At 29.6% G+C, this 16,728-nt stretch overlaps 1 protein-coding gene across 1 annotated transcript in view; it reads right to left on the bottom strand.

Moving 5' to 3' along the window:
* Positions 1–16,291: 16,291 nt before the first annotated feature.
* LOC143232694 (uncharacterized) overlaps positions 16,292–16,728 on the bottom strand; it is a 408,737-nt gene continuing 408,300 nt past the window's right edge. The window contains exon 7 of the mRNA XM_076468432.1: positions 16,292–16,439. Coding sequence (XP_076324547.1) covers positions 16,319–16,439 — 121 coding nt within the window. The 3' untranslated portion in view covers positions 16,292–16,318. The remainder of the gene's footprint in view (positions 16,440–16,728) is intronic.

Genomic DNA, 16,728 nt, shown 5'->3' with positions numbered 1-16,728 from the left:
GATGATAAGATGATAAGAGTTAAGCTATGTTTTTAAGATGATAAGATGATAAGAGTTAAGCTATGTTTTTAAGATGATAAGATGATAAGAGTTAAGCTATGTTTTTTTAAGATGATAAGATGATAAGAGTTAAGCTATGTTTTTTAAGATGATAAGATGATAAGAGTTAAGCTATGTTTTTAAGATGATAAGAATTAAGCTATGTTTTTAAGATGATAAGATGATAAGAGTTAAGCTATGTTTTTAAGATGATAAGATGATAAGAGTTAAGCTATGTTTTTAAGATGATAAGATGATAAGAGTTAAGCTATATTTTTTTTTTAAAGTTAAGCTATGATAAGATGATAAGAGTTAAGCTATGTTTTTAATGATGATAAGATGATAAGAGTTAAGCTATGTTTTTTTAAGATGATAAGAGTTAAGCTATGTTTTAAGATGATAAGATGATAAGAGTTAAGCTATGTTTTAAGATTTTAAGATGATAAGATGATAAGAGTTAAGCTATGTTTTAAGATGATAAGATGATAAGAGTTAAGCTATGTTTTTTTAAGATGATAAGAGTTAAGCTATGATAAGATGATAAGAGTTAAGCTATGCTATTTTTTTTAAGATGATAAGATGATAAGAGTTAAGCTATGTTTTAAGCTATGTTTTATGATAAGATGATAAGAGTTAAGCTATGATAAGATGATAAGAGTTAAGCTATGCTATGTTTTTAAGATTAAGATGATAAGAGTTAAGCTATGTTTAAGATGATAAGATGATAAGAGATAAGAGTTAAGCTATGTTTTTATGAGATGATAAGAGTTAAGCTATAAGCTATGTTTTAAGATGATAAGATGATAAGAGTTAAGCTATGTTTTTAAGATGATAAGATGATAAGAGTTAAGCTATGTTTTAAGATGATAAGATGATAAGAGTTAAGCTATGTTTTTAAGATGATAAGATGATAAGAGTTAAGCTATGTTTTAAGATGATAAGAGTTAAGCTATGTTTTTAAGATGATAAGATGATAAGAGTTAAGCTATGTTTTTAAGATGATAAGATGATAAGAGTTAAGCTATGTTTTTAAATTGATAAGATGATAAGAGTTAAGCTATGTTTTTAAGATGATAAGATGATAAGAGTTAAGCTATGTTTTTAAGATGATAAGAGTTAAGCTATGTTTTTGATGATAAGATGATAAGAGATAAGCTATGAGATGATAAGATGATAAGAGTTAAGCTATGTTTTTTTAAAGATGATAAGATGATAAGAGTTAAGCTATGCTATGTTTTAAGATGATAAGATGATAAGAGTTAAGCTATGTTTTTTAAGAAGATGATAAAGTTAAGCTATGTTTTTTTTGATAAGAGTTGATAAGATGATAAGAGTTAAGCTATGTTAAGCTATTTTTAAGATGATAAGATGATAAGAGTTAAGCTATGTTTTTTAAAGATGATAAGATGATAAGAGTTAAGCTATGTTTTAAGATGATAAGATGATTAAGCTATGTTTTATGTTTTTATGATAAGATGATAAGAGTTAAGCTATGTTTTAAGATGATAAGATGATAAGAGTTAAGCTATGTTTTTAAGATGATAAGATGATAAGAGTTAAGCTATGATTTTAAGCTATGATAAGATGATAAGAGTTAAGTTAAGCTATGTTTTAAGATGATAAGATGATAAGAGTTAAGCTATTTTTTTAAGATGATAAGATGATAAGAGTTAAGCTATGTTTTTAAGATGATAAGATGATAAGAGTTAAGCTATGTTTTTAAGATGATAAGATGATAAGAGTTAAGCTATGTTTTTAAGATGATAAGATGATAAGAGTTAAGCTATGTTTTTAAGATGATAAGATGATAAGAGTTAAGCTATGTTAAGATGATAAGATGATAAGAGTTAAGCTATGTTTTTAAGATGATAAGATGATAAGAGTTAAGCTATGTTTTTAAGATGATAAGATGATAAGAGTTAAGCTATGCTATTTTTGATAAGATGATAAGAGTTAAGCTATGTTTTTAAGATTAAGATGATAAGATGATAAGAGTTAAGCTATGTTTTTTAAGATGATAAGATGATAAGAGTTAAGCTATGTTTTTAAGATGATAAGATGATAAGAGTTAAGCTATGTTTTTTGATAAGATGATAAGAGTTAAGCTAGTTAAGCTTTTTAAGATGATAAGATGATAAGAGTTAAGCTATGTTTTTAAGATGATAAGATGATAAGAGTTAAGCTATGTTTTTAAGATTAAGATGATAAGAGTTAAGCTATGTTTTAAGATGATAAGAGTTAAGCTATGTTTTTAAGATGATAAGATGATAAGAGTTAAGCTATATTTTTAAGATGATAAGATGATAAGAAGCTATAAGATGATAAGAGTTAAGCTATGATTTTTAAGATGATAAGATGATAAGAGTTAAGCTATGTTTTTAAGATGATAAGATGATAAGAGTTAAGCTATGTTTTAAGATGATAAGATGATAAGAGTTAAGCTATGTTTTTAAGATGATAAGATGATAAGAGTTAAGCTATTTAAGATGATAAGAGTTAAGCTATGTTTTTAAGATGATAAGATGATAAGAGTTAAGCTATGTTTTTAAGATGATAAGATGATAAGAGTTAAGCTATGTTTTTAAGATGATAAGATGATAAGAGTTAAGCTATGTTTTTAAGATGATAAGATGATAAGAGTTAAGCTATGTTTTTAAGATGATAAGATGATAAGAGTTAAGCTATGTTTTTAAGATGATAAGATGATAAGAGTTAAGCTATGTTTTTAAGATGATAAGATGATAAGAGTTAAGCTATGTTTTTAAGATGATAAGATGATAAGAGTTAAGCTATGTTTTTAAGATGATAAGATAAGAGTTAAGCTATGTTTTTAAGATGATAAGATGATAAGAGTTAAGCTATGTTTTAAGATGATAAGATGATTTTTAAGATGATAAGATGATAAGAGTTAAGCTATGTTTTTAAGATGATAAGATGATAAGAGTTAAGCTATGTTTTTAAGATGATAAGATGATAAGAGTTAAGCTATGTTTTTAAGATGATAAGATGATAAGAGTTAAGCTATGTTTTTAAGATTGTAAGAGTTAATCTATGTTTTTAAGATGATAAGATGATAAGATGATAAGAGTTAAGCTATGTTTTAAGATGATAAGATGATAAGAGTTAAGCTATGTTTTAAGATGATAAGATGATAAGAGTTAAGCTATGTTTTTAAGATGATAAGATGATAAGAGTTAAGCTATGTTTTTAAATTGATAAGATGATAAGAGTTAAGCTATGTTTTAAGATGATAAGAGTTAAGCTATGTTTTTTTAAGATGATAAGATGATAAGAGTTAAGCTATGTTTTTTGATAAGATGATAAGAGTTAAGCTATGTTTTTTAAGATGATAAGATGATAAGAGTTAAGCTATGTTTTTAAGATGATAAGAGTTAAGCTATGTTTTAAGATGATAAGAGTTAAGCTATGTTTTTAAGATGATAAGATGATAAGAGTTAAGCTATGTTTTTAAGATGATAAGAGTTAAGCTATGTTTTTAAGATGTTTTTGAAGTTAAGCTATATAAGATGATATGAGAGTTAAGCTATGTTTTTTTAAGATGATAAGATGATAAGAGTTAAGCTATGTTTTTTAAGATGATAAGATGATAAGAGTTAAGCTATATGTTTTAAGAAAGCTATGATAAGATGATAAGAGTTAAGCTATGTTTTTTAAGAGATTAAAGATGATAAAGAGTTAAGCTATGTTTTAAGATGATAAGATGATAAGAGTTAAGCTATGTTTTTGATAAGATGATAAGAGTTAAGCTATAAGATGATAAATGAGTTAAGCTATGTTTTTAAGATGATAAGATGATAAGAGTTAAGCTATGTTTTTTTAAGATGATAAGATGATAAGAGTTAAGCTATGTTTTTAAGATGATAAGATGATTAAGAGTTAAGCTATGATAAGAGTTAAGCTATTTTTTAAGATAAGATGATAAGAGTTAAGCTATGTTTTTAAGATGATGATAAGAGTTAAGCTATGTTTTAAGCTATGTTTTAAGATGATAAGAGTTAAGCTATGCTATTTTTAAGATGATAAGATGATAAGAGTTAAGCTATGTTTTTTAAGATGATAAGATGATAAGAGTTAAGCTATGTTTTTTAATATTATAAGATGATAAGAGTTAAGCTATGTTTTAAGATGATAAGATGATAAGAGTTAAGCTATGTTTTAAGATGATAAGATGATAAGAGTTAAGCTATGTTTTTAAGATGATAAGATGATAAGAGTTAAGCTATGTTTTTAAGATGATAAGAGTTAAGCTATGTTTTAAGATGATAAGATGATAAGAGTTAAGCTATGTTTTTAAGATGATAAGAGTTAAGCTATGTTTTTAAGATGATAAGAGTTAAGCTATGTTTTTAAGATGATAAGATGATAAGAGTTAAGCTATGTTTTTAAGATGATAAGATGATAAGAGTTAAGCTATGTTTTAAGATGATAAGATGATAAGAGTTAAGCTATGTTTTTAAGATGATAAGATGATAAGAGTTAAGCTATGTTTTTAAGATGATAAGATGATTTTTAAGCTATGCTATTTTTAATATGATGATAAGAGTTAAGCTATGTTTTTAAGATGATAAGATGATAAGAGTTAAGCTATATTTTAAGATGATAAGATGATAAGAGTTAAGCTATGTTTTTAAGATGATAAGAGTTAAGCTATGTTTTTAAGATGATAAGAGTTAAGCTATGTTTTTAAGATGATAAGATGATAAGAGTTAAGCTATGTTTTAAGATGATAAGATGATAAGAGTTAAGCTATGATGATAAGAGTTAAGCTATGTTTTTAAGATGATAAGAGTTAAGCTATGTTTTTAAGATGATAAGATGATAAGAGTTAAGCTATGTTTTAAGATGATAAGATGATAAGAGTTAAGCTATGTTTTTAAGATGATAAGAGTTAAGCTATGTTTTTAAGATGATAAGATGATAAGAGTTAAGCTATGTTTTTAAGATGATAAGATGATAAGAGTTAAGCTATTAAGATTTTTAAGATGATAAGATGATAAGAGTTAAGCTATGTTTTTTAATAAGATGATAAGAGTTAAGCTATGTTTTTAAAGATAAGTGATAAGAGTTATGATGTTAAGCTATTTTTAAGATGATAAGATGATAAGAGTTAAGCTATGTTTTTTTAAGATGATAAGATGATAAGAGTTAAGCTATGCTATTTTTAAGATGATAAGATGATAAGAGTTAAGCTATGTTTTTTAAGATGATAAGATGATAAGAGTTAAGCTATGTTTTTAAGATGATAAGATGATAAGAGTTAAGCTATGTTTTTTAAGATGATAAGATGATAAGAGTTAAGCTATGTTTTTTTAAATGATAAGAGTTAATATGTTTTTTAAGATGATAAGAGTTAAGCTATGTTTTTTTAAGATGATAAGATGATAAGAGTTAAGCTATGTTTTTAAGATGATAAAATGATAAGAGTTAAACTATGTTTTAATGATGATAAGATGATAAGAGTTAAGCTATGTTTTTAAGATGATAAGATGATAAGAGTTAAGCTATGTTTTTAAGATGATAAGATGATAAGAGTTAAGCTATGTTTTTAAGATGATAAGATGATAAGAGTTAAGCTATGTTTTTAAGATAAGATGATAAGAGTTAAGCTATAAGAGTTAAGCTATTTTTAAGATGATAAGATGATAAGAGTTAAGCTATGTTTTAAGATCATCAGATGATAAGAGTTATGCTATGTTTTTAAGATGATAAGATGATAAGAGTTAAGCTATGTTTTTAAGATGATAAGATGATAAGAGTTAAGCTATGTTTTTAAGATGATAAGATGATAAGAGTTAAGCTATGTTTTTTAAGATGATAAGATGATAAGAGTTAAGCTATGTTTTTAAGATGATAAGATGATAAGAGTTAAGCTATGTTTTTTAAGATGATAAGATGATAAGAGTTAAGCTATGTTTTTAAGATGATAAGATGATAAGAGTTAAGCTATGTTTTTTAAGATGATAAGAGTTAAGCTATAAAGATGATAAGAGTTATATTTTTTAAGATGATAAGATAATAAGAGTTAAGCTATGTTTTTAAGATGATAAGATGATAAGAGTTAAGCTATGTTTTTAAGATGATAAGAGTTAAGCTATGTTTTTAAGATGATAAGATGATAAGAGTTAAGCTATGTTTTTAAGATTAAGATGATAAGAGTTAAGCTATGTTTTTTAAGATGATAAGATGATAAGAGTTAAGCTATGTTTTTAAGATGATAAGATGATAAGAGTTAAGCTATGTTTTTAAGATGATAAGATGATAAGAGTTAAGCTATGTTTTTAAGATGATAAGATGATAAGAGTTAAGCTATGTTTTAATATGATAAGATGATAAGAGTTAAGCTATGTTTTTAAGATGATAAGATGATAAGAGTTAAGCTATGTTTTTAAGATGATAAGATGATAAGAGTTAAGCTATGTTTTTTTAAGATGATAAGATGATAAGAGTTAAGCTATGTTTTTAAGATGATAAGATGATAAGAGTTAAGCTATGTTTTTTTAAGATGATAAGATGATAAGATGTTAATGATAAGATGATAAGAGTTAAGCTATGTTTTTAAGATGATAAGATGATAAGAGTTAAGCTATGTTTTAAGATGATAACATGATAAGAGTTAAGCTATGTTTTTTAAGATGATAAGATGATAAGAGTTAAGCTATTTTTTTAAGATGATAAGATGATAAGAGTTAAGCTATGTTTTTTAAGATGATAAGATGATAAGAGTTAAGCTATGTTTTTAAGATGATAAGAGTTAAGCTATGTTTTTAAGATGATAAGATGATAAGAGTTAAGCTATGTTTTTAAGATGATAAGATGATAAAGTTAAGCTATGTTTTTAAGATGATAAGATGATAAGAGTTAAGCTATGTTTTTAAGATGATAAGATGATAAGAGTTAAGCTATGTTTTTAAGATGATAAGATGATAAGAGTTAAGCTATGTTTTTTGATAAGATGATAAGAGTTAAGCTATGTTTTTTAAGATGATAAGATGATAAGAGTTAAGCTATGTTTTAAGATGATAAGATGATAAGAGTTAAGCTATGTTTTAAGATGATAAGATGATAAGAGTTAAGCTATGTTTTTAAGATGATAAGATGATAAGAGTTAAGCTATGTTTTTTAATGATAAGATAAGATTAAGCTATGTTTTTTTAAGATGATAAAGATAAGAGATGATAAGAGTTAAGCTATGTTTTTTTAAATGATAAGATGATAAGAGTTAAGCTATGTTTTTAAGATGATAAGATGATAAGAGTTAAGCTATGTTTTTTTTTTTAAGAGTTAAGCTATGTTTTTAAGATGATAAGAGTTAAGCTATGTTTTAAGATGATAAGATGATAAGAGTTAAGCTATGTTTTTTTTTAAGATGATAAGATGATAAGAGTTAAACTATGTTTTTTAAGATTAAGATGATAAGATAAGATGATAAGAGTTAAGCTATGTTTTTAAGATGATAAGATGATAAGAGTTAAGCTATGTTTTTAAGATGATAAGATGATAAGAGTTAAGCTATGTTTTTAAGATGATAAGATGATAAGAGTTAAGCTATGTTTTTTTTAATATGATAAGATGATAAGAGTTAAGCTATGTTTTAAGATGATAAGATGATAAGAGTTAAGCTATGTTTTAAGATGATAAGAGTTAAGCTATGTTTTTTAAGATGATAAGAGTTAAGCTATGTTTTTAATATGATAAGATGATAAGAGTTAAGCTATGTTTTTAAGATGATAAGATGATAAGAGTTAAGCTATGTTTTTAAGATGATAAGATGATAAGAGTTAAGCTATGTTTTTAAGATGATAAGATGATAAGAGTTAAGCTATGTTTTTAAGATGATAAGATGATAAGAGTTAAGCTATGTTTTTAAGATGATAAGATGATAAGATAAGATGTTTTTAAGATGATGATTTTTTAAGATAAGAGTTAAGCTATGTTTTAATGATGATAAGAGATAAGAGTTAAGCTATGTTTTAAGATGATAAGATGATAAGCTATGTTTTAAGCTATGTTTTAAGATGATAAGATGATAAGAGTTAAGCTATGTTTTTAAGATGATAAGATGATAAGAGTTAAGCTATGTTTTTAAGATGATAAGATGATAAGAGTTAAGCTATGTTTTTAAGATGATAAGATGATAAGAGTTAAGCTATGTTTTTTTGATAAGATGATAAGAGTTAAGCTATGTTTTTTTAAGATGATAAGATGATAAGAGTTAAGCTATGTTTTAAGATGATAAGATGATAAGAGTTAAGCTATGTTTTTAAGATGATTACTAGATCTGTCGTGTCAGTGAAACTGTGGAGTCCTGGTATTATACAGAGGTCCTCGATAATAGTGGATATTGCAGATGTAATGGAGTTAACATATTCTTCTCTACTCGTTCACAAGTTACTATAATACCCACACTAAAATTACTTATAATGAAAAATGGTTGCGATTGTGTATAGAGAAAAACAGTACTTGAGGTTTGTCAAATGATTATTAAACGTACTTGAATATTTATATGGTAGAATAGACAACGAATTATAGTTATTTCAAAGTCACATAAAACATATGTTACCAAATTTGTCTGCTTGAATCAAAAATACAAGAATTAAGGTCCCAAAACAAATTATAAGTGAAAACGACTCTACAAGATGTTGACGGCAAAGATATTATGACAGGTAGCGTTTAACTAGTTGTAGCCAAGCAGCAAAGGTGCAATGTACTTGAAGAAATACATAGATTATGTAAGTAACTATGAAACCTAATTATATCATTGGATTACATACTTTTCATTAAATCTTTAAGTTAACAGTTTTTCTGCTTGATAACAGATTATAATCATCAATAGTACGCATTCTTATCAAAACACAAGGTTTATGGTGAGATAAAAATAACTAAGAACAACAATATATAATATATATGAACTGTTACATATTTGCCGAGAAATAATTTTAAAATATTTTTATAATTTTACTTTCCTTTCGACACTTAATCTATTTGATTTGGTTTCTTTAAATTTTGCGCGAAACAACACGTAGGCTGTATACACCAACCATATTTTCAGCAAATGTAGTGTAAAGAAAAGATACCAAGTCAACACCTTACACTGTCAACTATTGGGTTACTCTTAGATCAACGAATAATGAAATAGACTGTCATATTTTAATTTTCCCTTACGACTAAATAGGTTGAATGTTTATGGTGTGACAGGAGCTCAAAACAGCTTTCTGGGTATTGTTAGCAGAGCGTCCTGGCAATCACTTAGCTAAAAGTCAGGATTTATTTGAGAATACATACCTTTTGGGTATGAAAATCCCGGAAGGAACTGATTCCTCTTCTTCATTCCAGATTGTATCATTGATTGGCCAAGATTCACCTAAGTTAAAATAAAAATACTAATTTCTACAAAATTAAATAACATCTAAGCTAGTTTTGCTTTGATATCTAGTAAGGAATATGCTAGATTAAATAATTAAATTCAAAACACAATAACAGCAGCTCTTACACGAGGTAAACTATGACTTTAATAACTACATCTTATTGTCCTTTTGTTTTTTTACGTTCGTGCAATGATACACAAGGACTGTCTTTGATAGCCGTCCCTAATTTAGCAGTGTAAGACTAGAGGGAAGGCAGCTAGTTCATCACCACCCACCGCCAACTTTTGGGCTACTCTTTTATCAACGAATAAAGGGATTGAACCTCGCATTACAGCGTCCCCACAGCTGAAAGAGCAAACATGTTTGGTGCGACAGGGATTCGAGCTCGAAACCCTGGGATTACGATTTCAATGTATTAACCACCTGGCCAAGTCGGACTCAAAACTATTGAAGTGAAATTTTAAACGTTAAGATAAAATTGTTTCAGTTACGATGCAAAACCTGCTTGACTAAATAATTAAATTCAAAATACAATAACAACAACTTCTACACTAGGTAAATCCTGACTTTAATAACTAAATCATATGGACCTTTAATACGACATCATCATCATCAGTTCAAAACTCTTGTTATTGTAATTTGAAATTAACCGTCACGTTATTTTCTGCCGGATTATGCCATGATAATTTTGTTTCCCCTATAATTAATGAATTTAAAAATAATAAATTGAACACATAATCCTATCATCTTTCCTTAAATTTGCACTCGGCCCGGCATAATCAAGTGTGTTAAGGCGTGCGACTCGGAATCTGAGGGTCGCGGGTTCGCATCCCCGTCGCGCTAAACGTGCTCGCCCTTTCTGCCGTGGGGGCGTTATAATGTTACGGTCAATCTCACTATTCGTTGGTAAAAGAGTAGCCCAAGAGTTGGTGGTGGGTGGTGATGACTAGCTGTCTTCCCTCTTGTCTTACACTGCTAAATTAAGAACGGCTAGCACAGATAGCCCTCGTGTAGCTTTTTGCGAAATTCAACAGCAAACAAACAAACTAGATTTGCACTCACGACATATATTAATCATCTTGATGTTTGGTGAAGGGACCTCTGACGTGTTTTGTACCAAGAGCAGATAAATTCAAAATGAATCGTCACAAATATTTTAATTTCTTGCTTTTCAAGTTCTTACTTCATGCTGTGTTGTATCCTACAGATTGTATTATCTTTCTCGTAATTCGTGGCATGTGCACGATTCACTAACGTCACGGCAGTACAAATTGCAATGTTAAGCGTTTCTTAAATGACAACATTTTAGTTTCTAGTATCTAAGTTATAGATAGACAACACACTACCATAAAGTGGTGTAAATGATTAAAATGGGTGATCTCTCCAGGTCATCTTTTACTGTAATAATAATAATAAAAGAAACGCTATTCTGATACAAACAAGAGACTGCTTACCATTACTGTTCTTTAACATCTTCTTAGCAATACAAAATCCGAAAGGTTTATTTTTAGGCTTCACTATCTCTATAACACGTTTTTCATCCTCTTCAAATTTAATGACACTACCAGTCGTGTAATCCCAAACTGGTGAGCTATCCAACTCGATTTCTTCATTATCATTGCTACTAGAGTGTGTTTTGGAGAGAAAAAATGTTGTTAAAGCACAGATTGTTGTTTCCCTTTTATACAAGCATAAATTATAAAGGTGAGACATCCAATTACTGTCCTGCCACGCGGATGATAGTGAGAAATAAACAAAAAAGAAACTACGACATGGTTTTTCAAAGAAGTCCAACGAAGCTGTATGATATACAAAGTCAATACAAGTTAGTGTTTAATATAAACGTATTTTAAATTAGAAATCGTCGATTACCCAAGGGACATGTTAAAATCATTACATTTTTTACATCACTCTTCCTTCAAACAGATCCTTTCAGAGATTAAAAGATAACATAAATTTATACTTATTATATTCTACTTGGACGGGCCAGCAGTAACTGATATATAGTATGCAGTGTTGCGTTTCTCAGTGTCTAATATTCGAGCCACAATGCAGCTGAATACAGCCCGTAAGTTCGGTTGTGCTCGGGTTATAGTAATGGCAGTCAGTCCCATTCTTCGGGTCTAACAGACGGCTAAAGTTTCTTATGGTAATGAGAAGTTGGTCAGTTGTTTAGAATTAGGAATGTTAAGTGATTCTGACTTGCCATTTAGCCCTTGTGAGCATAGAATACCCATCAATTGAAAATATCGGTATCAAGCTACTGAGAGACATTCGAGGAGAGTTGGAAAATTAAGAACTCTAAGTTTTCAACCAGGGAATATTCGTGTTGAAATGTACGAGAGTCTCATACAAAAACAAAAAGAAAACACCTACTAAATGTCAATTGGATGTTCAAGTTGTTCACCCTCTAGACATTTAGTCTCAGATAAAATAGAGTTAAATAGTCAGTATAGCTTTCACTCGTATGAGAAAAAATACACAAAAGGCACACAACGTTGTCCACAAAGCCACTTATCGCAAAAACTTTAGTGTTAATCCTTCGGCTAAACTGTACACTGTGAAAAACGATTACATAGATATGTGTAGTAAGAAATGTAGGTTTCTGAGACGGCCGTCAGAAGCGATAAGTTCGGTCACACTTTTTTCGTAAAACTACACATTACGTCGAGTATATGTAGTATGAAAATACGGTATCCTAGTTAATTCATAAAAACCTAGAACTTACGAGTCGTGACACCAGACTCTTATTCTTTCCTGCTTGGTTTGATGCTTACAACAAAAAACACTTTTAAACGCGTCCTCAATCCTCTCCTTCAGTGATTTTTTCTGCAGGGCAAAGTCACTGGAATAGAAGCAATACTTACAAATAATTAATTTGTCATAGTATATTTACACAAAAGTGACTTGTATGAGAAAAGATCAATATATATTTAAATGAATTGTGTTATATTGATAAATCAGTACCTTAATGTTAATGGTTAACAACTGAGATAAAATTGGTAAATATCACGATCCACACTAAAACAATTATTGTTCAGACAATATAACAGTATGAACAGTATTTCAATAACTACTAGATCTGTCGTGTGTCAGTGAAACTGTGGAGTCCTGGTATTATACAGAGGTACTCGATAATAGTGGATATTGCAGATGTACTGGAGTTAACATATTCTTCTCTACTCTCGTTCACAAGTTACTATAATACCCACACTAAAATTACTTATAATGAAAAATGGTTGCAATTGTGTATAGAGAAAAACAGTACTTGAGGTTTGTCAAATGATTATTAAACGTACTTGAATATTTATATGGTAGAATAGATAACGAATTATGGTTATTTCAAAGTCACATAAAACATATGTTACCAAATTTGTCTGCTTGAATCAAAATACAAGAATTAAGGTCCCAAAACAAATTATAAGTGAAAACGACTCTACAAGATGTTGACGGCAAAGATATTATGACAGGTAGCGTTTAACTAGTTGTAGCCAAGCAGCAAAGGTGCAATGTACTTGAAGAAATACATAGATTATGTAAGTAACTATGAAACCTAATTATATCATTGGATTACATACTTTTCATTAAATCTTTAAGTTAACAGTTTTTCTGCTTGATAACAGATTATAATCATCAATAGTACGCATTCTTATCAAAACACAAGGTTTATGGTGAGATAAAAATAACTAAGAACAACAATATATAATATATATGAACTGTTACATATTTGCCGAGAAATAATTTTAAAATATTTTTATAATTTTACTTTCCTTTCGACACTTAATCTATTTGATTTGGTTTCTTTAAATTTTGCGCGAAACAACACGTAGGCTGTATACACCAACCATATTTTCAGCAAATGTAGTGTAAAGAAAAAGATACCAAGTCAACACCTTACACTGTCAACTATTGGGTTACTCTTAGATCAACGAATAATGAAATAGACTGTCATATTTTAATTTTCCCTTACGACTAAATAGGTTGAATGTTTATGGTGTGACAGGAGCTCAAAACAGCTTTCTGGGTATTGTTAGCAGAGCGTCCTGGCAATCACTTAGCTAAAAGTCAGGATTTATTTGAGAATACATACCTTTTGGGTATGAAAATCCCGGAAGGAACTGATTCCTCTTCTTCATTCCAGATTGTATCATTGATTGGCCAAGATTCACCTAAGTTAAAATAAAAAATACTAATTTCTACAAAATTAAATAACATCTAAGCTAGTTTTGCTTTGATATCTAGTAAGGAATATGCTAGATTAAATAATTAAATTCAAAACACAATAACAGCAGCTCTTACACGAGGTAAACTATGACTTTAATAACTACATCTTATTGTCCTTTTGTTTTTTACGTTCGTGCAATGATACACAAGGACTGTCTTTGATAGCCGTCCCTAATTTAGCAGTGTAAGACTAGAGGAAGGCAGCTAGTTCATCACCACCCACCGCCAACTTTTGGGCTACTCTTTTATCAACGAATAAAGGGATTGAACCTCGCATTACAGCGTCCCCACAGCTGAAAGAGCAAACATGTTTGGTGCGACAGGGATTCGAGCTCGAAACCCTGGGATTACGATTTCAATGTATTAACCACCTGGCCAAGTCGGACTCAAAACTATTGAAGTGAAATTTTAAACGTTAAGATAAAATTGTTTCAGTTACGATGCAAAACCTGCTTGACTAAATAATTAAATTCAAAATACAATAACAACAACTTCTACACTAGGTAAATCCTGACTTTAATAACTAAATCATATGGACCTTTAATACGACATCATCATCATCAGTTCAAAACTCTTGTTATTGTAATTTGAAATTAACCGTCACGTTATTTTCTGCCGGATTATGCCATGATAATTTTGTTTCCCCTATAATTAATGAATTTAAAAATAATAAATTGAACACATAATCCTATCATCTTTCCTTAAATTTGCACTCGGCCCGGCATAATCAAGTGTGTTAAGGCGTGCGACTCGGAATCTGAGGGTCGCGGGTTCGCATCCCCGTCGCGCTAAACGTGCTCGCCCTTTCTGCCGTGGGGGCGTTATAATGTTACGGTCAATCTCACTATTCGTTGGTAAAAGAGTAGCCCAAGAGTTGGTGGTGGGTGGTGATGACTAGCTGTCTTCCTCTTGTCTTACACTGCTAAATTAAGAACGGCTAGCACAGATAGCCCTCGTGTAGCTTTTTGCGAAATTCAACAGCAAACAAACAAACTAGATTTGCACTCACGACATATATTAATCATCTTGATGTTTGGTGAAGGGACCTCTGACGTGTTTTGTACCAAGAGCAGATAAATTCAAAATGAATCGTCACAAATATTTTAATTTCTTGCTTTTCAAGTTCTTACTTCATGCTGTGTTGTATCCTACAGATTGTATTATCTTTCTCGTAATTCGTGGCATGTGCACGATTCACTAACGTCACGGCAGTACAAATTGCAATGTTAAGCGTTTCTTAAATGACAACATTTTAGTTTCTAGTATCTAAGTTATAGATAGACAACACACTACCATAAAGTGGTGTAAATGATTAAAATGGGTGATCTCTCCAGGTCATCTTTTACTGTAATAATAATAATAAAAGAAACGCTATTCTGATACAAACAAGAGACTGCTTACCATTACTGTTCTTTAACATCTTCTTAGCAATACAAAATCTGAAAGGTTTATTTTAGGCTTCACTATCTCTATAACACGTTTTCATCCTCTTCAAATTTAATGACACTACCAGTCGTGTAATCCCAAACTGGTGAGCTATCCAACTCGATTTCTTCATTATCATTGCTACTAGAGTGTGTTTTGGAGAGAAAAAATGTTGTTAAAGCACAGATTGTTGTTTCCCTTTTATACAAGCATAAATTATAAAGGTGAGACATCCAATTACTGTCCTGCCACGCGGATGATAGTGAGAAATAAACAAAAAAGAAACTACGACATGGTTTTTCAAAGAAGTCCAACGAAGCTGTATGATATACAAAGTCAATACAAGTTAGTGTTTAATATAAACGTATTTTAAATTAGAAATCGTCGATTACCCAAGGGACATGTTAAAATCATTACATTTTTTACATCACTCTTCCTTCAAACAGATCCTTTCAGAGATTAAAAGATAACATAAATTTATACTTATTATATTCTACTTGGACGGGCCAGCAGTAACTGATATATAGTATGCAGTGTTGCGTTTCTCAGTGTCTAATATTCGAGCCACAATGCAGCTGAATACAGCCCGTAAGTTCGGTTGTGCTCGGGTTATAGTAATGGCAGTCAGTCCCATTCTTCGGGTCTAACAGACGGCTAAAGTTTCTTATGGTAATGAGAAGTTGGTCAGTTGTTTAGAATTAGGAATGTTAAGTGATTCTGACTTGCCATTTAGCCCTTGTGAGCATAGAATACCCATCAATTGAAAATATCGGTATCAAGCTACTGAGAGACATTCGAGGAGAGTTGGAAAATTAAGAACTCTAAGTTTTCAACCAGGGAATATTCGTGTTGAAATGTACGAGAGTCTCATACAAAAACAAAAAGAAAACACCTACTAAATGTCAATTGGATGTTCAAGTTGTTCACCCTCTAGACATTTAGTCTCAGATAAAATAGAGTTAAATAGTCAGTATAGCTTTCACTCGTATGAGAAAAAATACACAAAAGGCACACAACGTTGTCCACAAAGCCACTTATCGCAAAAACTTTAGTGTTAATCCTTCGGCTAAACTGTACACTGTGAAAAACGATTACATAGATATGTGTAGTAAGAAATGTAGGTTTCTGAGACGGCCGTCAGAAGCGATAAGTTCGGTCACACTTTTTTCGTAAAACTACACATTACGTCGAGTATATGTAGTATGAAAATACGGTATCCTAGTTAATTCATAAAAACCTAGAACTTACGAGTCGTGACACCAGACTCTTATTCTTTCCTGCTTGGTTTGATGCTTACAACAAAAAACACTTTTAAACGCGTCCTCAATCCTCTCCTTCAGTGATTTTTTCTGCAGGGCAAAGTCACTGGAATAGAAGCAATACTTACAAATAATTAATTTGTCATAGTATATTTACACAAAAGTGACTTGTATGAGAAAAGATCAATATATATTTAAATGAATTGTGTTATATTGATAAATCAGTACCTTAATGTTAATGGTTAACAACTGAGATAAAATTGGTAAATATCACGATCCACACTAAAACAATTATTGTTCAGACAATATAACAGTATGAACAGTATTTCAATAACTACTAGATCTGTCGTGTGTCAGTGAAACTGTGGAGTCCTGGTATTATACAGAGGTACTCG

Source organism: Tachypleus tridentatus, chromosome 1, assembly GCF_004210375.1.
Source record: "Tachypleus tridentatus isolate NWPU-2018 chromosome 1, ASM421037v1, whole genome shotgun sequence".
In the NCBI taxonomy this organism is placed as follows: Eukaryota; Metazoa; Arthropoda; class Merostomata; order Xiphosura; family Limulidae; genus Tachypleus; species Tachypleus tridentatus.
This window is presented reverse-complemented; position numbering and strand designations above follow the sequence as displayed.